The sequence below is a fragment of the Trachurus japonicus genome, chromosome 9 (assembly GCF_045865225.1).
Source record: "Trachurus japonicus isolate A0001 chromosome 9, Traja_1.0".
Classification (NCBI taxonomy): domain Eukaryota; kingdom Metazoa; phylum Chordata; class Actinopteri; order Carangiformes; family Carangidae; genus Trachurus; species Trachurus japonicus.
The window spans coordinates 10,601,771-10,628,090 of NC_140915.1; the positions used below are offsets into that span (position 1 = coordinate 10,601,771).

Below are 26,320 nucleotides of genomic sequence, written 5' to 3' on the forward strand. Positions count from 1 at the left end.
TGTAGATAAGTGGGCCGGGCCCTCGGGCTCTCGGTTCTCTCGCCAGCGTCGCTGTTGTCGGCTCCCTGTCACCGGGGCGCGACCCCTTCAGTTGTCCCTCGTCCATGAGGTCACGGCTCAGCTGTCGGGGGTCCCGGCGGTACCAGAGGGCCGCTGTCACTCCGCTGTGTGTGTGACGCTGACACGGCCGGTGGGAGGGAGGGAGGGAGGGAGCTCGTGCCAGGGAGAGAGGGAGAGAGGGAGTCAGCACAAGACCGTGACTGTGCTGCTTCACAGGGATTATTTATACCAGGACAAAAAATAACAGGAAGTCCAATGCAGAACAGAGTCACAGTTTAGGAATATACTGTGTATATACAACCAGCACTTCAGTTGCTGCTCATTTATTTTAGTTTCCTTTCCAAGAAATTGTCAGAAAACGGTTCAAAACTATCCACAGTTTATAATTATCATCATATTTGACAATAAAAAGCAGAGAAACCTTTTGATTTTAGGGACTCGTTGACACTTTTTGCCTGAAAGGTCATCAATTCACTGAGTATTATCACTCTATTATCAAAGTTCAGGCTGATTCTGATTCTATTGATCAAAGGATCCCTAACCCTAACTCTACAGAACAGAGTCACAGTTTAGGAATATATACAACTAGCAGTTGCTGCTCATTTATTTTAGTTTTCTTTCCAAGAAATTGTCAGAAAACGGTTCAAAACTCTCCACAGAGCCTCAGATTTATAATTATCATCACATTTGACAATATAAAGCAGCAAAACCTTTTGATTTTAGGGACTTGTTGACACTTTTTGCTTGAAAGATGATCAATTCATTCAGTATTAGTACTCTACTATCAAGGTTCAGGCTGATTCTGATTCTATCAATCAAAGGATCCATTGATCAACTCATAGATTCAGCAAAAACAGCAGTTTCTATCAACAACTCGTTGAATGACAGGAAGAACAGGAAGTCCAACATAGAACAGAGTCACAGTTTAGGAATATACAACCAGCACTTCAGTTTCTGCTCATTTATTTTAGTTTTCTTTCCAAGAAATTGTCAGAAAACGGTTCAAAACTCTCCACAGAGCCTCAGATTTATAATTAACATCACATTTGACGATAAAAAGCAGCGAAACCTTTTGATTTTAGGGACTCGTTGACACTCTTAGCTTGAAAGATGATCAATTCATTCAGTATAAGTACTCTACTATCAAGGTTCAGGCTGATTCTGATTCTATCAATCAAAGGATCCATTGATCAACTCGTAGTTTCAGCAAAAACAGCAGTTTCTATCGACAAGTCTTTGAATGACAGGCATTAAATGGCCGTTTTATTGATCCAGTTCAGTTTACGCATCTCAAATGTGTCTAGTTTGCTTCTTCTGTACTGTAAATTGACCTTAATTAAGCAGTTAGAAGACATTGTATGATTAGAATTGGGGGAAATTCATAAAAATTAATGGCAAAGTGATGGAAAATTGATCAATGTTATTGTTCTTTCGTGGGCGATTCATATAATCCACTGATCGACTGAGTTTTTTCGGCTCTAATTTTCAGTTTTTTATAGATGAAGTTGCTTTATTGTCGTAAATGGACATTTGTGAAGCAGTTTGGAGACATTTTATGATTCTAATTGGGGGAAAAAAATGATAAAATGATGAAAAAGTTGCTTAATGACACGTAACTTGCTATAAAAAATGTAAAATTACTTGTCTGCCTCCACATAGAGAGAGTTATTCACACGTTGTGGACTTTGATTTATGTGTGAGAGAGCTGGAGCTGAGGGTGTAAAAGTTTGACCTGCACCAGCCGAGGAAGAGAAGTGATTTGTCTTGAGAACAGGCCGTTATTGTCGTGACTTCACCTCCTCCCTCGTTCCCTCCCTCCCTCCTTCCCCCTCGCTGCCAAATAACACGACGGACCGGGAGACTCTCACTTATTTGGGGAGGGAAGCGCTCCGGCTCGGGATCGTGCTGCAGGATTGGAGGAAACAGCTGTCCAATAGTGAGCAAGAGCCGGAGCAAGAGCAAGAGTGCTGTGCTTAGTTTACACCAATAGTGTGTGTATTTTTCTTTTTTTTTCAACCCCCCCTTCCTCTCCACGGTAGAGAGAGAAAGAGAGAGAGACAGGATTGAGAAAGGGTGAGCAGAAACAGTACATTATATCCTGTCCACTCACTGAGGAGGAGGAGAAAATGGAGAGAGAGCTGCTGCAGCAGTGAGTTGAGTGAGGTGAGTGAAGCTTTTAACTACAAGGTGCTGCTGAGGCTTTAACAGCAGGATTAAGCCCTGATTCAACTGTGTTTGAGCTGAATGGGGAGGATTGAAGAGAAACACAGAGGGAGAGAAACACAGAGAGAGAGGGAGAGACTGGTTGCCAGCGCTGGGCGGACTTGGGAAGGAAGAGCTGGGCTGTTTATTTCCAGCCTGTGTGTTTGCTTTAGTCGGGGAGAGTTCCAGGCATACCAAGAACAAGACGCTGTATTTAGCCGACACAGTGCAGCAGCAGCAGCGGCGGCATTGGCGGCGTTGGAGCCTCCTAATCTCTTGTTCACTCAACTTGACAGAGCAGCAGCAGCAGCAGCGTTCAGAGCCGAGTCGACCTGTGGAGTTTGGACCTGGACTGATCTGGAGTTGCTGCTGCTGCGTTAAACTTGTATGCGGTTGAGTTTTCTTCTTGTTGAATCCAAAAAAAAAAGGTTCATGTTCTTGTTTCGTGGTTCGATTTTTGGATTTTGGAGTTTGGATTCTGGACTTGACAATATTGACACAGTGTTTGTGTGTTTTCCCGTCTCACTGACCCCGTTGGCTCCTCGCTCGCCGCTTAGCCAACATTTGTCAACAATAGACTGTTTATCTGTAATAAGCTTTGCACTTTACACACACACACACACAAACACCTACCTCCCCAGGCGACATCACTCACATTCAGCCCCAACATTTGTTTTTAATTTTGACAGACAGGGTGGTGGTGGTGGTTTTTTGTTAGTGAGTTATTGTTGTTTTGCGTCACACAGTTGGATCGCACAAAAAAAAACGCAGCTTTGCCAAAAACGATTATAAAACGCTCGTGCTTCTCCAGCAGAGACGTCAGAAACACGAGACACGCTGGTTCTTGTCTCAAATAATTACTGATTGTCAGCGGTTGAGGAAGCACTCAACTAGGGATGTCACTCACAATTACTTGTTTTCACCATTAATCACGGTATTAAACGCCACAATTAATGGATCGTAAAGATTCCTAAATACCGTCACTTTCCAAAAAAGTTGGAACCGTATTGGCAGATGTGCACCAAAGTAAAGGTAAATGCACAGATACTGGTCCATTTACCTAATGTAGCATTGAATTGGTAGGAATTTAAATGTTAGAGTCAGTACGTATGTAACTTATTTGGATTTTTATTAGCAAAAATCAAATATTGTTTTCATAAATACGTATTTCACTGAAGTCGAATCACACCCGCATACAAATGAAAGCTTTCTCGTACCTTAGAATGAGCTGTTACAAGTCGTTACAAATACATAAGTGGGCGACGCACCGAACCGAGGCGGCCATGTTGCATCGCCATTTTTTACGTTCAGTGGCAGCGTGACCGTAGGTAACCATGGTAACTCACCGGAGCTGTCGGCTCGGCCTGTTAAAACTGTCACCACTGTGTAGTGTGAGGAAGGACGGAGGCACTGGTGTTGCATTCAGGTGCAGTCAGGCAGACGGCCGTCGGCAAACCAACCGGATGTCGTTTTCACCATCATCATCACCATGACAACATATTGTCACGCCTGTATTGTTTTGCCTCGTGCTGGCGGACCACTTGTTTACATAGACGCTTGTTTATCCTGTTACACGCAGCGTCGGTTGTCTGTCTGACGTCTGCCCGATTTCACGTGAATGCAACATCTTTCCGATATGCAACCGCACTGATAGATGGGGAAATTCCTACATATTATACCATTTAAAAGTATAGAATACAGTTGTTTAAGATTTTGTGTGGGGTTTTTTGTCATCATTTTAAAAGAATAATAATTAGTTAGGGAAATATTTTTATCAATTTTTTTTATCAATTACTAGACATTTCCCGAATCCAAGGTTGAAAAACACTGGACTAAAAGGTTGTTCTGTTTGTCTTTTTGTGTTTCAGAACGAGGACAACGATGCCCGAGCGCAGACAACGACGAGGACGACAAGGACTCCGTGGCGCCCTACTACGTTGAGACGCCGTACGGTTATCAGTTAGACCTGGACTTCCTCAAGTATGTCGACGACATCGAGCGAGGGAACACCATCAAGAAGCTGAGCATCCAGAGGAAGAAGCCCAGAGCGGCCCGACCCTCTGCGGCGCCGCGGGGCAGCAGCAGCGCCCCGGCCGAATGGACCTCCACCGACTCCTTGTCCTCCTCCAACAGCGACGACAAGCAGTCCTCGCCGGTCTTCTTCGCCGCCGCCGCCGCCCGGCCCCAGCAGCAGCAGCCGCCGCTGACCCCCACGCTGTCCAGAGCGAGCTGTGACGCCGCCGTCGTCCCGCCGCTGCACCAACACCAACAACAACAACAGCTGCTGCCTCCGCCCTCGCCGCGGTTTGCCGCTCGCCACAACCCGCAGGTGGAGAAGACGCTCATGGAGACGCGGCGGCGGCTGGAGCAGGAGCGACTCCTCATGCAGCCGCTCGCCGACCCGCCGGCGCCGCCTCGCCGCCGCCTCGCCAGCTACAGCGGCGCCATGGGCTCCTCCAGCTCGCTGTCCTCGTACTCGGGCTCCGTGGCAGCGAGTCACCACCAGCCGCCGCCGCCGCCGTCGCTGCCGCTGCCGCTGGCTCTCCCCGTCAACGGACACCTCGCCAACGGAGAGTACAACCCGTACTACACGCCGTCCGTGGGCAGCAGCTCCATCCGCCACAGCCCCATGAGCTCCGGCATGGCGACGCCCGTCACCAACGTCAGCCCGTTGCACCTGCAGCACATCCGCGAGCAGATGGTGGTGGCGCTGCGGCGGCTGAAGGAGCTGGAGGAGCAGGCGAAGACGATTCCCATCCTGCAGGTGAAGATCGCCGTCCTGCAGGAGGAGAAGCGGCAGCTGGCGGCGCAGTCCAAGAATCAAGTCCCCGGCGGCGGCGGTTTCCGTAAGCGCTCCTACAGCGTGGGCTGCGTCGAGCAGATGGAGAACCCGGGCGCCGCCCCCACCGTCGTCGTCCCGAAGGAGCCGGAGCTGCACATCATGGAGCCCGAGGCGCCGGAGCAGAGCGCCCAGCGGCTGGAGGAGTTCAGACGTCTGGCGGCGGAGGTTCAAGCTCTGGAGACGACGACGACGACTTCGACGACGCAGGAGAACAACAACCTCAACGCCAACCACCACCACCACGCCACCAAGCAGAAGTCCATCGGCACCGTTACAGACGAAAACATGAACAACCTCCCCAACGGCGCCAATCAAAGCGACCGCGACGACCGCCGTTTCCGGGACGCGGGCGTAGAAACGGAGCGGCGGGAAACGCGCAGCGCGGCGGTGGGCGTGACGGAGGCGATGCTGGGCTCGAGCAGCGAGGCGGAGAAGGAGATCGAGCTGCAGCAGCAGACGATCGACGCGCTGAAGGAGAAGATCTACCGGCTGGAGACGGCGCTGAAGGAGACGACGCACCAGATGGAGATGGCGAAGCTGAAGCTGGAGCTGCAGGCGGCGGCCGGCGGCGCCAACAACCGGAAGAAGGCGGACAAAGGCTCGATGGCGAGGCCGGAGATGTACAACGCCTGCGTGGAGGCGAAGGTGCAGACGCGCAGCCACGGCGTCGGCGGCGATGGCGACCTGGAGGTTACGGCTCAAACCACGCAGAGCCACAGCGTTGGAGTTTCCTGCAGACCGTCCGTCGCCAGCGTCGCCGCCGGCCCCGAGCTGCCCATGGACCGCTGGGTGGTGCGGGAACGCGTGGCGACGGCCGACCAGTGCGTCGGGAGCCGCCGCGTGGAGACGAGTCACCGGCGGGTCGGCACGGACGAGGCGAGCGTGTGCGAGGTCGGCGTGAACACGGAGGAGTCGGTGGACAGCCTGGCGCTCTGCAAACCCATGGCGGAGCTGAGCAAGCAGAGCCGGAGCGTCGGCTGCGGCGACTGCTCCGTGGACGTGGTCGTCGGTCCCGTGAAGACGCTGCTCTCTCGGGGGACCGACCCCGAGCCCCCGGCGAGGACGGCGGACGCCGGCGTCACGGCCGCCCCCGAGCTGGCGACCCGGCAGACCAACACCGAGACCGAGGCCGAGGTCACGGACAAGTCGACCAACACGAGAACCGCCGTCCTCGCCGACTCGTCCACCGAGACGACGACGACGACGTGGGCGACGTGCGACAGACAGACCAACACGACGGCGACGGAGACGAGGACGGTCGCCGCCGGGGACGGGCTCGTCAAGGACGTCCACGCCGCGGCGAAGAAGACGCGCTCGGTCGCCGTCGGGACCACCACGGACGCCGTCGGCACAACGAGCTCGGCCAAAACCAAAGAATGCGGCGTGGGGCCGGTCAGCGTCCAGGAGAACTTCCTAGTCGGATTAAAAACCAGAAACATCGCGTGCGGCCCGTCGCAGCCGCCTGAACCCGCCGCCGCTACGACGGAGGTCACGGTGGAGGTCAAGACGGAGGCCGCCACTCTTACGCTGCCACCGCCGCCAACAACGACGGCTGAGGCGCAGGGCGGCGGCGGACTGGACCACTACATCGAGCGCGTGCAGAAGCTGCTGCAGGAGCAACAGATGCTGCTGGCGGAGAACTACAGCGAGCTCGCCGAGGCGTTCGGACAACCGCAGTCGCAGTTCGGCTCCATCAACAGCCAGCTGGTCAGCACGCTGTCGTCCATCAACTCCGTCATGAAGTACGGCAGCGTGGAGGACATCCTGAAGCTGCAGGCCGACGCCGCCATCACCGCAACCGCCGCAGACAAAGGTAAGACAACCTTCTTCTCCTCCGTTTCCTCGTTCCTTCAATAGTTGGAAAACCCAGAGTTCGTGTGAAAACTGGTTTAGAATCGGAGCCCGAGGGCAAGTTTGATGTGTTTTCTCTCTTTTCTTCAATTGTGGTTTATTACACAACAGAAGAAACTAGTTTCATCTGCCTGTTTTTTTTTTTTTTTTATTTTTTTATTACAGCTGGAACATTTTAAAAGAGAAACATTTGAACTTAATGACTTAATGAATTATCCAGCTTTAGTAATCACAGATTGAAAAACAAGAGGAAAGAAGAAGGTGTTGTAAAGATTTACTAAACTAAACCCATCAGTTATTTGTAGGGATGTCCAGTATTGAAATGTCCAATTACGTTAACAACCAATACCGATATATCCCCCCCCTCAAAACAAAAATTTTTTGGTCATACATTCATTATACAGTGGGGAAACTAAGTATTTGATCCCCTGCTGCATTTTTATAAGTTTGCTCCCCCACAAAGAAATGGGTGGTCTATAGTTTTTATGGTTGGTTTATTCTAACAGAGACAGACAGAATAACAAAACATCCAGAAATAATATAATCATATAAAGGTTCTAAATTAATTTACATTTGATCAAGTCAAGTGAAATAAGATAACATCTGTGTAGTTTGGTTGCAGCATCATCGACGCGTGTGTTTGTTTATTGGACAACAGAACAGCGTGTAGTGAGAACATGTGGAGTATTATTGTGCGTCTGAAGCAGCGGCGGCGCAAATACTCAAGTAGCGGCGAGCCATCGGTACAAAATCCAGGCATTACATCATCAGTTTAAAAAAAAAAACAATAACATTATGGACTGATATTACACTATTATGCTAATATCAGCCCACTGGTTTTATCATTTTATTACCAAAAACCTTAGTTAATTTCTTTTTTGTTTGTAATTATTCTATTTCTTAAATTTTTTGTAATTATTCTATTTCTTTTATTTTAAGAATGTTTTGCCGAAGAACCCACAAAACACACAAGAAAAACGATAAAATTATAGATTCATATCAGAATTTAAACCAAAAGAGAAACAAAATCTGTAGAATCTAATATAGTTATTTGTTTATTTATGTATAAAACGTTGTGTGTTTTCTTTCTTTTTCTCAGATTCCTTTGAAAAGTCGTTAAAGCAATGCAATAATAAGTGATAATAGAAACAGAAAAACTGATTATTGAACAGACGAGTTGTAGTTCCAGTGATAAAACATCTGCAGCACTGACAAACAGACACAGATGTGGTGTGTGTGTGTGTCTGTGTGTGTGTGTGTGTGTGTTTTGGGCCCAGCTTGGTTCACGCTGATGGGATCGGACAGGCCAAACTTATCTCTGACCCTGAAAAATGCAGCGGGGGGATTTGGACGTGAACCAACAATGAGCTCATTTCTCCTCGGAGCCAGTTTTAACGTCGCACAAAAAAAATGGGCCACTTGTTGTTTTAGCGGACCGCCCTGCCTCCCTCCACCGACACCTCGCTGCCTCTGCTGCTGATTCATGGCTCGCTACCCGTTACATAACCTGCATTCAGGCCGGCTGGTGCATGAACGCAGCACGTTGATTGTCTGAGCCGTGTGTGTACGTGTGTGTGAGTGTGTGTGTGTGTGTGAGTGAGTATGAGCTAGTTTCTCGTCGGTTGCTGGCCTCTTTTGGCCCTGACAGATCATTAAATGCACCGCAGCTGAGCCTTCAGGGCCACCGTACTTCTCACAATCATAAGGAGAGAGTCTGTTTAGATCAGAGAGCAGAGGGTCGACGTGTAGCTGCTTTAATATTCACAATAAACAGTATACAACATTTTATAGTAACACTTTATAATAAGTACACACTATTAAAGCCCCAGTATGTAACTTATTTGGCTTTTTATTAGCAAAAATCAAATCTGTCTTTCATGAATCCGTATTTCACTGAAGTCGAATCACACCCGCATACAAATGAAAGCTTTCTCGTACCTTAGAATGAGTTGTTACAAGTCGTTACAAATACATAAGTGGGCGACGGCGACGCACCGAACCGAGGCGGCCATGTTGCATCGCCATTTTTTTTACGTTGAGTGGCAGCGTGACCGTAGGTAACCACGGAAACTCAGCGGAGCTGTTGGCTCGGCCTGTTAAAACTGTCACCACTGTGTAGTGTGAGGAAGGACGGAGGCACTGATGTTGCATTCAGGTGCAGTCAGGCAGACGGCCGTCGGCAAACCAACCGGATGTCGTTTTCACCATCATCATCACCATGACAACATATTGTCACGCCTGTATTATTTTGCCTCGTGCTGGCGGACCACTTGTTTACATAGACGCTTGTTTATCCTGTTACATGCAGCGTCTGTTGTCTGTCTGACGTCTGCCCGATTTCACGTGAATGCAACATCAAGAATACGTTCAGATATGCAACCGCACCGCTAGATGGGGGGGAATTCCTACACATTATACCTTTAAGCATGAATAAATACTGAATTCTTCATTTATAACGCCTGAATACTCATTAGTATGTAGCCTATAAATACAGTAGTGCTGATCAGTGATGAGTAAAACATTTGAAACTGTTTATAAACTACATATTAATGAGTATTCATGTGTTTATAAATGATGAATTCAGTATTTAAAGCTCAACTAATGCTTAATAGTGTGTACTTATTATACAGTTGTACCCATTTTACAAGTTAACTTAAAGCAGTCAGTGGGTTGGAGCTGCATTTTATTTTGAAACTGTCTCTGTCAAGCACCTGAAGGCACCACAACAGGCAACAGACTGCAACTACATGTCACGACATATTTGGATTTGACATTTTTTCTGAGATGAAACCAAAAAAACATCCATAAATATGAAGTTATAATCAAAATAGCTGCCAATTACGTTTCTGTTGATCGATTGATCTCTGCAGCTCCTTTTGTACTTGTACAGTTTCAGAGCTTTTTGTTCCACATTATTGCGAACCTGGTTTGTGTGTGTTGACTTTTGTTGTTTACATCATTCAGCAACTGTGTTTTTTTCTGTTGATGTGACATCACATCATAATCACAGAGACGTCATACAGTTTTATTTACCTACACTTTGATCTTTTTGTTTCATTTTGCTGAGGTTTAGTTTAAAGCAGATATCATCGGCACGGCCGTTTCGGCTAATGCTGTGTTCAAGGCAGGCTTTTGAAACCGTAAGTTACAGCTTCAAGTCACAACTACGACTTGGTAGCGTTCCAGGTAACCCGTAGCTCGTGTTTTTACCGTCCTGTTGTCTGTGAAAGTTCCCTATAACGGCCACTCGTAACTTCCGACCCGTGAACTCGTACCAGATCGAACTGGTATGACTTCACAGGAAGGAAAAACACAAAGTACGAGTTTCCTTGAACGCACCATGAGTTAGCAGCCCCCGCCCTTGTCAGGCATCAATTGGTCCTCGTGCTACGTCACCACATTCACGCGCATCCCTTGGCTGCACACACAGCCCTTCATGCCGTTCTCTCCCCTCATTGGATAACACTTGTATCCCACAAGGAAAATTTTCTCCTCGGGTTACAGCAGAGCAGAGTGACGGAGAGACTCGTGTTTAGGCTGAAATACTTCATGTAAGTGATTGCTGACGGAAAATAGGACTATTTAGGACTTATATTAACAAAAACATTCCACTGATATCTGCTTTAAGATTTGTCGTGTAAATGAACCAGACAGCAGCTCATTAGTTAGTTTAGTCAGTTATTAAGGAATAAGAAGAAGAAGAATGATGATAAATGATAATAAAATACAATTTCTGACTCTTTTTCTTCTTGTGTTTCAGAGCTCAGTCAGCAGCCGAGCTCTCAGTCGTTACAACAACAACAACAACAACAGCAGCAGCAGCTCAGCGCCGCCGAGCAGAAGAGTCGTATGGACCTGCAGATGTCGACAGCGCTTCACGGTACGACAAAAAAACAAAAAACAACGAGCCACAAAATCCAGTTTTAATTTCCTACATCTTGTACGTACCGATAAGACGAGATAATATACAACTTTATTGTCTGTTTCCATGGAAATTTGTGTTGTGAACCACAAGCTCCACAATCTAATCATCATTTATGAACGTCCCTGAAAACAAAACCAGAAAACACACAAATTGTTTCCATTCATAAAGAGAGAAACATGTTTGAAGTTTTCTATAAATTGCAGATGGTTGAAGTTTAGATAAGAAACTCGTTTACCTTAAAGGGATAGTTCACCCAAAATTCAAATTTCACTCATTATCTACTCACCCTCATGTCGACTAAGGGCTGGGAGAAGTTTCAGAGTCCTCCGTGGCTTCTCTGAGTTACAGGGATGCATGTCCATATAACGGTTGCGAACGGGGTTCACTTTTCTTCGTCCAAAAAGACACACCAAAAAACATCCAAATGCCTCCATAGTGCTCGTCTGTAATGTCCCTCTTGTATTGAAGCCCCGACATGAGAAATTGTTCCGAAAAAAATTAAATAAGTCTGTATTTTAAGCTTGTTTGTAGCGGAAGCTCCCAGCACTGCTCTTCCTGGTCCGTCCCAATCTCGACGTCAGTGCAAATCGCATGTTGGGGCTTCAATGCAAGAGGGACATTACAGACGAGCACTATGGAGGTATTTGGATGTTTTTTGGTGTGTCTTTTTGGACGAAGAAAAGTGAGCTCTGTTCTCAAACGTCATATGGACATGCAGTGCTGCACGGAGCCCCGCTGTAACTCAGAGAAGGCACAGAGGACTCTGAAACTTCTCCCAGCCCTTAGTCGACATGAGGGTGAGTAGACAATGGGTGTAATTTGAATTTTGGGTGAACTATCCCTTTAATTGTGTCATAATGTCTCGATGTAGACTAGAAATAACAGTCAGTTTGTTGAGAAATACACTGTAGCCAAGAAATAAAGATTGATTGCGTAGAAAAAGCCCAGAAATATTGGTCAGTTGCAAGAACAGCATATTGTGTAATCTTTTACCTTTATGAAAAACATGACATTACTATGAAACTGACCGTTATTTCTAGTCTATTTCTAGACATTATGACGCAATTAATTGTTATTTCTCAGCTATTTCTTCACATTTTCACATTATTAACGGCCTGTAAATTAAAGGGTAAAAAGAAAATACAGTTCACACCTACTCACACACTATCACCTGTCAAAACATGGGAAACGTGCTGAATGAATGCTGCTACTGAGCTCACAGCTCACATGCCAGCATATACACGAGACTGCAAACATGTTGCTACAGGAACACACACACACACACACACACACACACACGCACACAGACACACACACACCCCTCCCCCTCCGCTGGGGCCGGTCGGTCTTGGCAGATGTGCTGCTCCTCTGGTCTGGTGAGGCCTGTATTTAAAATAACTCGGATAGTTTCAGAGGTTTGGAGGAAACTGACAGGAACGACACCGACGCCTCAGACACTTCATGCTCGCTGCTGCTGCTGCCAGAGCTCCTTCATCATCATCATCATCGTCATCACTGTTCTGCTGCAGGATGTGTGTGTCTGTGTCTCTGTGTGTGTGTTGTTGTTGTAGCTGCAAAAGAGAATAAACTCTGCTGTGGATCCGAGGAGTCGGTTTTCTCTCCAACCTTTAGCCCAGAGGCCGAGGAGCGGGTGAATCAGCTGGTGGAGGAACAGACAGGATAGAACAGACAGACAGAAAGACAGACAGAGGAGGCTTTTAGAGAGACGAGGGATTCTTGAGCCGAGCTCCTGAGAGACAAATAAACAGACAAGAGGAGGAAGAAGAGTTACACACTGCTCTGATAAACCACTGGCTGTAAAACACAACGAACGAAACAGGGGAAACAAGAGGAATGAAACACAACTTTAGAGGAGGTTGTTGTGAGACTTTCTGGACCCAAAACAGAGCTGCACTGATCCAAGAACTAGTATAGTATCAGATAAAAAGCCTGAAATACTGGATTTGGAATCAGATCTGATCTGATATCACATGATGAGTTGAGACGCTTCAGATTTTTTTTCTTTCTTTTTTTTAAACTCACAGATAGAAAATCGATTTGTCTGAACCAGTCGCCCACACGCAGGAAGTCGTGCTCTGCAAAGTCAAAGGCAGCTTTATTGTCAATTCCACAATATGTACGGGACATAAAGAGAATTGAAACGGTGTTTCTCTCAGACCCTTGGTGCAGACATTAAATAAACAAACTGTAAACAATAAAACAATCTAAAATCTAAAATACCAATCTAGAATAATTATTAATATATAACTGGGAGCCTATAAAAACTAAGCTAAACTAGTAGTAAAAAATAAGGTAGCCGTGGGTGTATTATAAGTATAACAGTAGGTGCGTTTCCATTAACCCCTGGAAATGTGTAAAACCTAAATATCACACTTAAAAGCTGGTAATGGAAACACCTACAGCACATATCGAAAAACCTCTCAGATATCGGCAAAACATTTTGTTTTTCAGACATATCAGACACGATATAAGAGTGTATTACTAAAGTGCAGCCCGTGGATGTTTTATAACTGTAACACTAGGTCCTTATACTTTGACACCACTGATTTGTATAAACTGTTGTAGAGCTGCAACAATTAATCGATTAATCAAACAATAATGGATTATTAAATTCATCGTCAACTATTTTGATAATCGAATAATTGGTTTAAATATTTTTTTTAAGAAAAAAAGTCTAAATTTTCTGATTTCAGCTTCTTTAATGTGAACATTTCTGGTTTATTTGTTACTTCATGATGATAAACTGAGTCTCTCTTTGGTTTGTGGACAAAACAAGACATTTGAGGACGTCGTCTTGTGGTTTGAGAAACACTGGTTGACATTTTTCAACATTTTATTGACCAAACAACTAATCGATTAATCGTTTAAATAATCTACAGATGAATCAATAATGAAAATAATCGTTAGTTGCAGCCCTAAACTGCTGATGAAGAGACAAAATGTTAAACAGTGACAATAAACGCATCACGGTCCATACAGGGTTTATAATACGCAGCTTCAGTGAACTGAAAAGAGCAAACTTCACCTCTATGATCCGTCACCTCCAGATCAACATCATATTTACTTCTGTAACGACTCTTGTTCTTCTTCTTCTTCATGGCTCCTCAGGCCAGCCGTGCAGTCAGAGCACCCTCAAGTCCATCATGAAGAAGAAGGACGGCCGGCCCGACTCCAACGGCACCAAGAAGAACCTGCAGTTTGTCGGAGTGAACGGAGGGTGAGTCAGCGTTTAACTTCTGTATTTAGACTTCAGACTTCAAAAACTTTATTGTCAGTTGTTGCAGAAAATCTTCTTTGGTTCAGTCAACACACACAGGGACAAAACAACACAATCAATGCAAATTCCTAAAATCACAGTTAGTGCTAAAAGCAAGTACGAAAGATTAAAAAAAAACACCTTTTTAAACTGACTAGAATTGAATTGAATTGAATGAACTTTATTGATCCCCAGAGGAGGGAAATGAGTTTGTCCCAGCACCACATAACAATAAAAGGCAAAAAAAAAAAACAGTATATATAAATAAACAGATAGACTTTTAAAGTGTAATTAAATATGTCTAAATTCTGCTCTTCTATCTCTGAGTTTAATCTATTTCATTTTATTCTGTTTCTTTTCAATATTGTACAATAAATACACTGTTACTGTATTTTAAATTTGCTGTTTTTATATAAGCGCAAAAAAAGGTTTATTATAATAAAAGGGATTAAATATGGTGCGTAAAGTTTACTGTTTATTGTTTAGGTCATTGTTTTTTTGCTGTTATTTAGATTTTTTTTTTAGATGTTGTCATGTTTCTCCTCCTGCTGCTCTGGATGAACACTTACGTTTTCACTTGTCATGAAACCCTGAGTGTTAAGAACTTTAAACTTTATCTATTTTCTTTTATTTTACTTTTTTATTCTTCTTTGCTCCTGTTTTTAACTCTGTGTTTTTTGTTTTTATGCTGTTCTCTTTTTCTTTTTAAATGTTTTGTCTTTATGTAAAGCATATTGAGTTGCCTTGGTATGAAATGTGCTATATAAGTAAAGATGCCTTGAGTTTTAATCCTCTGTCTGTCTGTCGCCCCCTTGTGGCTCAGGTACGAGAGCACGTCGAGCGACGACTCCAGCTCAGAGGACAGCAGCTCCTCTGGGTCGGAGGAAGAAGAGGAGGAGGAGGAGGAGAAAGAAGAGGCGGAGGAGGAGGGGAAGAAGGAGAAGGAGAAGGAGAAGGAGAGCAGAGGAAAGGAGGAACACAAGAACGTGGAGGGGAAGAGCAGCAGGGAGGAGCTGGAGCCCGAGGGAGCCGAGGATGTGGACAAGAAGGACGAAGCGGAAAGTTCAGAGAAGCAGGAGAGCAGAGAGAGGTGAGAGAGAGAGGAGTTTGTTTTTCTTTTTCTTTTTCTTCTGGTGCTCAGTTGTTCTGCTTCTGGTTTCTAAAAAGAGACGTTGAACAGCAGCGCAGGTAAAAAGCAAGAAGCTCCTGAAGTGACAAATGTTTCAAATAACTAATAAACCATGAGAAGGTAAAACATCTGCACAGGAAACTAGATTGTTTTTTCCTCTGCAAACATCATGTGAAGTGAATCTGTTCTGTAGCTTCTGGTTTCATGTTGGATTCATGTAAAATTCACAGCTCATCCAAAAGTAAAAAGTCACACTCTGATGTTTCGTTGGACCGTCTTTAGCTTTGATCGTGGCGTGCATTTACTGTGGCATCGGTTCCGGTCCCAGAGCTTTAGAAACGGCTCCGTAACGCTTCAGTGATTTCGTTTTTTCATCTGTTTGTTGAGTTTCTTTAGATCGCAGCTCGATGTGTTCATATACATTTTTTCCCCTTTTTTACAGCTGCACATTATCTTAACACTTATAATCAAGAGTTTTATAATGAAGCAGTACGATAAAATAATAATAAATTGAACATAAAATCAATTACACAGATTTAAAGTGAGAAAAAGACCCCAAAAAAAGAGATAAAAGATAAATTATGGAATATAATAAAGAGAGATGTGTTGCCGTTGAAGTGAGTTCTTGATGCATCAGACTGAACTGAACTCGGATTTCCAAAATGACAAAATTGGTTTATCACAGTTAGTCCATGATTTAACAAGGGGGGGAAGAGGGGAATTACTTTTTCACATACATGTAGGGCCTGGTAGGTTTAGATTACCGCTATTTATTTGTTTTATTTAAACTTTATTTAACCAGGACAAAAAAAAAAGACTTGTTGAGGTTGAAAATGATCTTCTACAAGAGTTTTGTGGCCAAGACGGCCGCAGCCTTTTGCATCCAACTGAGTCCACAGAGTTTCCCAGAAGAATGAAATCATCATTTAAAAACTGTATTTTATATTGACTTGTGTTATCTTTGTCTAATATTAAACTCGGATTGATGATCTGAAACATTTAAGTGTAACAAATATACAAAAAAGTCAGAATTTAGGAAGGAGGTAAATACTTTTTTACAGCACTGTGGAGTGTGGACTTGGATTTGTACAATATTTTGAAACAACAGCTTTATTTATTTATTTGTATTTTCATGTTATTAATCTTTAATATGGATAAAGTCATCAGAAGTTATAATGAAAGTTGTTGTTGTCTCAGGTACGAGCTGAGTGAGAAGATGTCGGCCGCCTGCAGCGTTCTCAAGACTCACCTCAGTGACTCGAAGGCTGTGAGCAGCAAAGACCTGGTGAGGAGTTCGATTCCCGCTCAGACCATAAACACAGCACCAATTCTTCTAGTTTTCCAGGTTTCCCACGCGTCCTGGAAAATCTGGAAAACACATGGAAAATGAGAAAAAAAAGTCAAATGTCCTGGAAAAGCTTGAAAATGATTTATCACAGCTACCAGAGCTCTATTTGACTTTTTCAGACCCTTCTAAGGATTTTGTCCCCCCCCCCCCCCCAAAAAAAAAAACATGTTTATGCTGTTCTACGATAAATTTGTCATAATTTCTAAGCATTTAAGAGATTATTTAATAAATTAGAGCCATAGACTGCACATTTCTAAATCAGATTTCTGGGAGAGAGAATGAGAGAGAGGAATAAACATAGAAACAAACTGATTCAGTTTACAAAATAAGGTACCATTGTCGAAAAAAGAACACTTCTCCAAAGCATGAATGGGACGGGGGATGAACCAGTGTGTATGGCGTAAAAACTAATGTCCATCAGCTGAAATTGTCCTGGAAAACGATTTCAAGAAAAGAGTGGGAACCCTGTTTTCTTCTCCTCCTCTAACCCCGTGCTGGTCGGCTGTGTGTGTGTGTGTGTGTGTGTGTGTGTGTGTGTGTGTGTGTGTGTTTTCCGCAGCGCGCCTGTCTGAACACGGTGCAGCACGAGTGGTTCCGTGTGTCCAGCCAGAAGGCGGCGGTGGCGTCCATGGTGGAGGATTACCTGACGGCCTTCGGCGCCGTCTCGCCCGCCGTGCTGCGCCACGTCGTCAACATGGCCGACGGCAACGGCAACACGGCGCTGCACTACAGCGTGTCGCACTCCAACTTCCAGGTGGTGAAGAAGCTGCTGGACGCAGGTGAGGAAACAAGACGATGAAACGGTCTCACCTCAGAGAAATGTGAAAAACATCATCAAAACTAAACTGAAACTTCAATAAATCTAATAGTTTTCCTTAGTTAATAATAGTTTTCCTTAAAAAAAATGCAGCCAGGCTTCAGTTTCCCTCCTCCGACATCTTCATCAGACCCGAACCCAAAAGAAAAACAATAAATACAACAGAAATAGTTGCATGTCCTCGTCCTGCTGCTCTTTCTCTTTGCATTTCCTGTCAGTGCCTTAACTTAGGCTTTCAAATTAAGACAAAAATGCACAAAATAATCAGTTTTTAAAGGGATAGTTCAACATTTTGGCAAATTGGCCCATTGCCATAATCCCTATAGTCATAGCAGTAGGTTTGTTACCTTTAATTGTCGACGCAAGCTATTTTTAGAACGGCGGAGCAGAGCCACGAGCTGCTCAGAGCTACGCTACGGAGGCTCATGGGATTTCTTAGTTTCCCTCATCAAACTCATCAAATACACAATCCAACAACTCCAAAACGCTCTGGTGGACAAGTTGTGACCTGCACATTCACCACGCTATGAGATAATAACACAACGTTACCAGACAGAGTTGTTTTAGTGAAGACACAGACATTAAAACTGTCACTGATCTGTTGTAAGATGTAAAAGGAGAATTTATGAAAATGAATATTATGAAAACAGTTAATCAAAATATAACACAATTAGTGAGAGCTGCAATTACAATATGATTTTCTTTTCTCTTTTTTTAATTTGCATATTGTGCAGCTCTAACAAAAACCGTGTAGTCACAGGCAAACACAGAGCGTAATTCATCCCGTAACTCTTTAAAAACTATATTATCCATTCATCTTACCGGTACATGAGATGGAAACCACCAGCACTGACAGACGAGTAGAACAATTCATGTGTGAATAGATTAGTTGATACCACAGATCATAGAAGAACTTGAAACTGAAAGAAACCTGAGGAAGGAAGTTGCAGCTCCCAGATCAGATCCATCCACACACACACACACACACACACACGTCCATGCAGCAGCAGCGGCGGTGGCGGTGGCGATCTCTCTCTCTCTCTCTCTCTCTCTGAAGGCTCAATAGACTGTGATGAGGTCCCGGCCACTCGCTGCTCTAAAAGCCTTTTGTCTCCTCGGCCTTTTGTGTGTGACAGCGTGTCCACTCCCCCCTCCGTCCCCTCCGTCCCTCTTTGTCCTGCACCGTCCCAGTTCCTCCCCCTCCTCCCTCTATTCTCCCCCTCCTCCCCCTCTGATGTCTCCTCCTCGCCTGCAGAAAGACTAAAGGACAAGTTCTTTAAAGGTCCACACACACACACAAAGCATCGTGGTCCTGGGACGCTGTAGTTGTTTCTTGTGTGTGTGTGTGTGTGGGGAGAGAGAGAAGTGACGGACTGATGCATCGTGGGTCGTGTAGGTTGTTGTGTTGTGTTGTTGTTGAGTGACAGGCGAGCGACGCTGACGAGTCAATCACAGCCGGAGTTTGACTCAGAGAGAGAGAGAGAGACCACCCAGGATGTAGACAATCATTTCATTTAATTTCACTTCATAACCTTTATTTAAAGGGATAGTTCAACATTTTGGCAAATTGGCCCATTGCCATAATCGCTATAGTCATAGCAGTAGGTTCGTTACCTTTATTTGTCGGTGTAAGCTATTTTTAGAACGGAGGAGCGGAGCGGCGAGCTGCTCAGAGCTACGCTACGGAGGCTAACGGGATTTCTTGGTTTCCCTCATCAAACTCATCAAATACAAAATCCCAAAACTCCAAAACGCTTTCGTGGACAAGTTGTGACCTGCACAACCACCACGCTATGAGATAATAACACAACGTTACGAAACGGAGCCGTTTTCAAGGTAAATACAGGGTAAATACAGAGTCTGCTTGCTGAAAAATTGTCCCTGAACGCAACACGCATCAGCGGTTTTGCATGTATTTACCTCGAAAACGGCTCCGTTTCGTAACGTTCCATTATTATCTCATAGCGTGGTAATTGTGCAGCTCACAACTTGTCCAGGACAGCCTTTTGGAGTTGTTCGGTTGTGTATTTGATGAGTTTGATGAGGAAAACCAAGAAATTCCCTTAGCCTCCATAGCATAGCCCTGAGCAGCCTGCCGCTCCGCTCCGCTGTTCTAAAAATAGCTTACACCGACAATTGAAGGTAACGAACCTACTGCTATGACTATAGCGATTATGGCAATGGGCCAATTTGCCAAAATGTTGAACTATCCCTTTAAACTCAGAGATATACTGAGGAGTAACCTCATTTACAATATAGCCGAGATGAAACAAAACATTATAAGGACAGAAGACAAGACATTTGAAGCACAGTAAGAGAAACTGGTCTTTCCAAGTTCGGTGTTAACAGAGGGAACCTGCAGTGTGAGCCAGGCCATTTAAAAAAACAAACAAAAAACCCCAACTTACTTTATCATTATTTATAAATCATGCGTCATTTCATTCATTTATTTCCCCCTCTTTTACCCACATGCAGCGGCTTCCATACATTCTCCCCTTACACCAATCACAACAATAGAAGAGGGCTTGTTTCGTCTGTTGCAGCTCTCAAATCTCAAGTTTTCAGGACTTTTAAACTTTATTTCATAAGTGTATAAGTTGGTAGTAAAAATATAAATAACCATTACAAAATAACAAAATAGAAAAATAAGAAAAAAAACAAGTAGAATTGTGAATTTCAATTTCAGGTCATGAGTATTTTTATTTCATTTCATAACCTTTATTTAAACTCAGAGATATATTGAGGAGTAACCTCATTTACAATAAATATAGCCGAGATGTAACACAAAACATATAAGGACAGAAGACAAGACATTTGAACCATACAAAAGCATACAGTAACAGAATACCGGAAGTTAAAGGTGACAAGGATAAATTAAAACATGAGTGTAGTTAAAAGCAGGAGCAGTTAGAGGTCAAATAAGATGTAGTTATGGTTTTAAATTGTCCTATTGATAAAAGTGAGGTAAGTTTCAAATGATTGTTCCAGGTTGTAGATGCAACAGTAAAAGAAACTGGTCTTTCCAAGTTTGGTGTGAACAGAGGGAACCCGCAGTGTGAGCCAGTCTTTTGAGCGTGTGCGATAGAAACTTTTATAAAAAGATACTAGTGAGTTCATATAAGATGGTAAGAGACCAGTGAGAGCTTTAAGAATAAATAAAATCCAGTGTCGATCAGTAATAAACCTCAGGGCTGAATGATAAACGGTGTCAAGTGGATGTAAAGTTGTAGCTGATGCCTGTATAAAACGTCTCCATAGTCTAAAACTGACATAAAAGTTGCCTCAATAAGTTTCTTCCTGCAGTGAAAAGGAAAGGATGATTTGTTTCTGTAGAAAAAGCCGATTTTTTTGTCTTCTTGTCTCTACCAGATTAGATACACTGCAAAAACTCAAAATCTTACCAAGAATATTTGTCTTATTTCTAGTCAAAATGTCATTTCTAGTCAAAATAAGACTCATCACATTAAAAGTAGCTTGTTTTTAGACAGTTTTTTACTTTTTCAAGCAAATTTTCCACTTTAAATAAGTAGAAAAATCTGATAGTGGAGCAAGTTTTTCTTTCTTATTACAAACACAAAAAACTAGCTTTCACTGGCGGATTTTTCTACTTATTTAAATTGAAAATTAGTTTGAAACCAGTCAAAATGATCTAAAAACAAGTTAATTTTTAGGTGATGAGACTTATTTAAAGTGGAAAGAGATGAGTTTTGACTAAAATTGAGACATTTTGACAAGAAATAAAACAAATATTCTTGGAAAGATTTTGAGTTTTTGCAGTGTACATGATGTTTGAAGGTGCGTCCTGTTGAAGTGTGTGTTTATGTGTGTGTGTGTTTGTTTCAGATGTGTGTAACGTGAACCAGCAGAACAAGGCGGGATACACGCCCATCATGCTGGCGGCGCTGGCTGCCGTGGAGACGCCGAGGGACATGAGCATCGTGGAGGAACTGTTCAGCAAAGGAGACGTCAACGCCCGGGCCAGCCAGGTCGGTGATGGTGTCACAGCGTCAATAAAGTTTATTCAAAATGTTTCCAATCAGGGGATGATGTCGTTAAAAATATTAAATCAGACCGAAGCTGAAGAAGTTTAGTGTCAGTTTGACTTTTATTTTCACGCTGAGGAAGGAAAACTTAACTGGTGTTTTGGCGCCGCCGAGTGGTCGAAACAGGAAACTACAGGAAACAGTTTTTCATATTTAGATAGAAATATTGATGATTTTACAGAGGAAATATCATCAATGTGAATTCAGATGTGAAAACAATGTATTAATCATGATTATAGCTCATTATTGTTTCCCTTTCAATGCATTTAATGATAAATTTTCTCTCTTTATGCATCATAAAATGTCATAAAATGGCCTGTTGTGGTTTTTCCAGACCTGAAACCTGCCTTTTTACTCCGACATATGATATAATATGAATTTTAAAAAACATATTCATAAAAAAATATATAATTTTGTTGTTAAATTTCACTTAAAACTGAATGAATCCAACTCAGAATCTGATTAATGTTGCCTTTTGTTCCTTATGTTATTGAGGCTGTGAAGCTTATCGTTATTGCTATATTATGTGTTTGTGTTCATTATCTGTTCTGTGTAGTAGGAATTAGTGTTGAGTTTGATTTATGTTTGTATATTTATTTATACAAAATTAAAGATATAATACTTTATAAAACAAAAATAGAAAAAAATAATTCATGTGAAAATGCCACGACAGGTTTTATGAAACTACAACTGAACATTTATCACAGTTTTATAATATAATCAATAAATCAGTGAAGAATATGAAACATGTACATTAATAATAATAAATAATTAAATAATTAATAATACCCCCCCCTCCCCCCCAGGCCGGTCAGACGGGGCTGATGCTGGCGGTCAGTCACGGCCGGATGGACATGGTCCGCGCGCTGCTCGGCCACGGCGCCGACGTCAACGTCCAGGACGACGAGGGCTCGACGGCGCTGATGTGCGCCAGCGAACACGGACACGTGGAGATCGTCAAGCTGCTGCTCGCTCAGCCCGGCTGCGACGCCACGCTCAGCGACAGCGTGAGTCACCGCTACGTCAACCAATCAATCAATCAATCAATCAATCAATTATTTGAGGAGAGAAGATGAATCTTTCAGCGTCTTTCATTGTCTTCTGATTGATTATTGGGTAAAATAATCAACAGATCAATGAAGATCACTCGGAGAAATATAAAATTTATAAAGTTTGATCTGTTCTGAGTGAACATTAGAGGCTTTGGATTGTATAGTTTGTTGGTTGGTTTAACTTGGGTCAAGGAAAAAAGGAAGGAAGAAGGGAAAGAAGGAAGGAAGGAAGGAAGGGGAAAGATGGGTAGAAAGAAGGAGGGGAAAAGGAAGGAAAGATAGGAGGGAGGGAAGAGATTCGTTCAAGGAAGGAAGAGGGAAGGAAGGAAGGAAAGAAGGGAGGAAAAAAGGATTGTGGAAAGAAGGGAGGAAAAAAGGAAGGAAAGATGGAGGGAGGGAACAGATTTGTTCAAGGAAGGAAGAGGGAAGGAAGGAAAGGAGGGAGGGAAGAGATTGGGTCAATTGGGTCATAAAGGAAGGAACGAAAAAAGGATTGTGGAAAGAAGGAAGGAAAGAAAGATGGAGGGAGGGAACAGATTCGTTCAAGGAAGGAAGAGGGAAGGAAGGAAGGAAAGAAGGGAGGGGAAAAGGATTGTGGAAAGAAGGAAGAGAAAAGGAAGGGAATAAAGATGGAGGGAGGGAACAGATTCGTTCAGGGAAGGAAGAGGGAAGGAAGGAAAGGAGGGAGGGAAAAAGGATTGTGAAAAGAAGGAAGGGAAGAAAGATGGAGGGAGGGAACAGATTCATTCAAGGAAGGAAGAAGGAAGGAAAGGAGGGAGGGAAAAGGATTGTGAAAAGGAGGAAGGGAAGAAAGATGGAGGGAGGGAACAGATTCATTCAAGGAAGGAAGAAGGGAAAGAAGGGAGGAAATAAGGAAGGGAAAAGGGATTGTAGAAGGAAGGAAGGAAGGAAAGAAAGAAAGATGGAGGGAGGGTACAGATTCATTCAAGAAAGGAAGAGGGGAAAGAAGGAAGGGAAAAGGGATTGTGGAAAGAAGGAAGGGAAAAGGAAGGAAGGAAAGATGGAGGGAAGGGAACAGATTCGTTCAAGGAAGGAAGAAGGGAGAAAGGACGGAAGGAAGGATGGAGGAAGGGAACAGATTGGGTCAAACAACAGGAGGGTTAACAGTGGGTGTGGTGGTTTAGTGCTGATCACCTGTTCGATTCCCGCCCCCTGCAGGACGAGAGCACGGCCCTGTCCATCGCTCTGGAGGCCGGACACAAGGACATCGCCGTGCTGCTTTACGCTCAGATCAACTTCTCCAAAGCCCAGTCTCCTGTGAGTCGTCCATCTTTTTACATTGTATACATTTATTTCCCCAAAACCAGACGGGGAGGGAGAAAGGGAGAAACCTCCATCTGGATTTTTTTTTCTAACTTAAACTCTTCAAATATATCAATAATAAACTGTCATCCAAAACATCCAGTTGTACACTTTGGCACTTTGGCTCCACCGTGGCCAATTGAAACCCATGAAAACTTTTTATAATTTTTTTGTTCATTGTTATTTACAGCATTTGATTGATACAATTTAGGTAAAATGTTTTTCATTCTGAACTCAACTCTAGAAAAAATGTAGTTTTTAATGTTTTCTACCAAATTATGGTAATAATATTTGGCAATTTCATGTCATATTCTCAGTCTCCAATAGGGGGCGTACGTACGGCGGCTTATTGCACGACAATCATAGACTGTAAAAAGAATGGACGTAGCGTCCGTGACGTCACCCATTGGTTTTGGGGAGTCGTTTTTGTGACTCAAATATGGCGGCCTGAACAGCGCCATGTTGGATTGGCCGGCCGAGAACCCGCCCACTGGCCTCGAAGCAGCTGTCCACGGAGCTGCTCGGACCTGTCACTCAACGTTTCCGCGCCCTAATTGGCCAGAATTTTAACCTAATAACAGTAAAATGGTAGAGTTAAAAAAAAATTCACCCCCCTCAGAGTGTGTGCGGGGGTAGAAACTATCGATTGAGACGAAAAAACGTTCTGACACCAGGCTTTTAACATGTTTATTGAGGGTGTAAAGTCGGCGATTTTAACATGGGGCTCTATGGGGAATGCTCCCTTCTGACACCAGCCCCCAGAGGAATCCGGGGGGATTGCAGTTTTTTGAACGCGGAAGTGAGCTTCACTTCTCAGACCGACAACTGCCCCCTTGACGACAATGCAGCAAATGGATTACACAATTTTGACATGGCTCTGATCTAATAATAATAATGATACAAGAAAACAAACTGGCATGTGAAGGGTTAAAAACAGATAGTGTTTCTTTCTTTCTTACTTATCACATATAGTTTTTTTTTTTTACTTTTACTTTTTGTACTTCTCTTTTTAACGCACCTAAAGAGGATCGACCCTCTCCATGTCTTTGTGCTTGTTGCGAAGACAATAAAAATATTCTGTTCTAATATTTTATACTTTTTTTTTCGCAAAAAAAATCTTTTTTATTGAGATTTTCCAACAAAATGGCACATAGTGGTATTAAAAACTGTGTAAAAACAGACATGGCTGTACAATAGTGTGTCTGATATTTTATATTTATGACAAAAACTGAAGTTGGTCAAAAAGAATTATGCAGCAAATTAATTATTACTTTTTTAAAACATTTTTATAACAGACTCAGACATTTTTTGACCATGAACAAACTCATTGATGTGATGTGGTTTTTTCCAGGGAACGCCTCGACTCGGCAGGAAGACGTCGCCCAGTCCGACCCGGAGAAGCATGTTCGATTAGAGGCCCCGAGGAAAAAACCCTGCTGCTGCGCTGCTATTGGTTCACGCTGAACGATGCCTTCCCAACCAACCAATGAGATCTCTGGAAGTTTCTTTCTTTTCTTTTTTACATACATACATATATATATTTATGTTCAGACACCTCTCTCTCTCTCTCTCTCTCTCTCTCTTTCTCTCCTTCCCCCATGAGCCCAAAGTGTCCTTTCATATGAATGTAACCAGCTGGTGCCTCGAGTCCCGTCACATTTTTTTTTTTTAACAAGCCACTGGAGTTCAGACCAACACGGACACAAACTTCAACGACTAAATGCAATTTTTTTTTTGTTAGTTTTTTCTCTTTTTTTGTCAATTTGACCTTTTTTTTTTTATTTCTAAAGCTCAATGTTGATCATTTAGGAGCAACAAAAACATCTTCCTCTGTGATTTTTTATTTTTTTTTCCCTTTTTCTTTTTCTTTTTTCTTTGTTGAGTTCATCAGAGTAGATGATGACACAGATGGAGAATCATCCACCCACATGTTAGAGGAAAGGTTTCCTGTATATATACACTGCTCGACGTGACCTTGACTGGAGAAACAGTACTTTTATACAAATCCTTTGTATCTATTTAAAGAAAAAAACAAAAAACAGAAGAATCACAGTATTTTGAATATTTCCTATTACTTTGCTTAACAAAATCCATGAAGTTATATATTTATCAAAGTATAGTTTTTAATGCAGATATATGTATTTCATTGTACATACAGTCGGTGGTCGATAGAGTTTAGTTCTTCTTTTTCTCTTCATGTCCAGTTTCTTTTTCTCTCTGTCTCATGTGTAATGTAAAGTGTCTGTCCTGCTCTAGTGTTCATCAAGGTGCTGACTTTCATCCTCCAATGAGAATTGAAGTGCCTGAGACTTTGCCATATAACAATAAACAACACTTAAAGATTATCATGACTCAGCGCCGCGTCATCATTGACTCACAAACTGTCAACTTGAGCGACAGGGAAGGGAAGGGGAAGTGAAACCGGGTCATGATTGTTGCTTTTTACTGCTC

The 26,320-nt window shown here is 43.3% G+C and overlaps 1 protein-coding gene across 3 annotated transcripts in view; it reads left to right on the forward strand.

Annotated features, from left to right (window-relative positions):
* kank1a (KN motif and ankyrin repeat domains 1a) overlaps positions 1–26,215 on the forward strand; it is a 49,888-nt gene extending 23,673 nt beyond the window's left edge. For 2 of the 3 annotated variants that reach the window (XM_085785902.1, XM_085785901.1), the window contains 9 exons: positions 10,716–10,835; positions 14,010–14,118; positions 14,981–15,247; positions 16,484–16,571; positions 17,194–17,413; positions 21,295–21,437; positions 22,301–22,501; positions 23,726–23,824; positions 25,221–26,215. In XM_085785902.1, the coding sequence (XP_085642028.1) occupies positions 10,716–10,835; positions 14,010–14,118; positions 14,981–15,247; positions 16,484–16,571; positions 17,194–17,413; positions 21,295–21,437; positions 22,301–22,501; positions 23,726–23,824; positions 25,221–25,283 (1,310 nt within the window). In that variant the 3' untranslated portion in view covers positions 25,284–26,215. Of the gene's footprint in view, positions 1–4,130; positions 6,918–10,715; positions 10,836–14,009; positions 14,119–14,980; positions 15,248–16,483; positions 16,572–17,193; positions 17,414–21,294; positions 21,438–22,300; positions 22,502–23,725; positions 23,825–25,220 lie in introns of all 3 variants that reach the window. The other variant, XM_085785900.1, reaches the window with a different exon arrangement.
* The last annotated feature ends 105 nt before the right edge of the window (positions 26,216–26,320 follow it).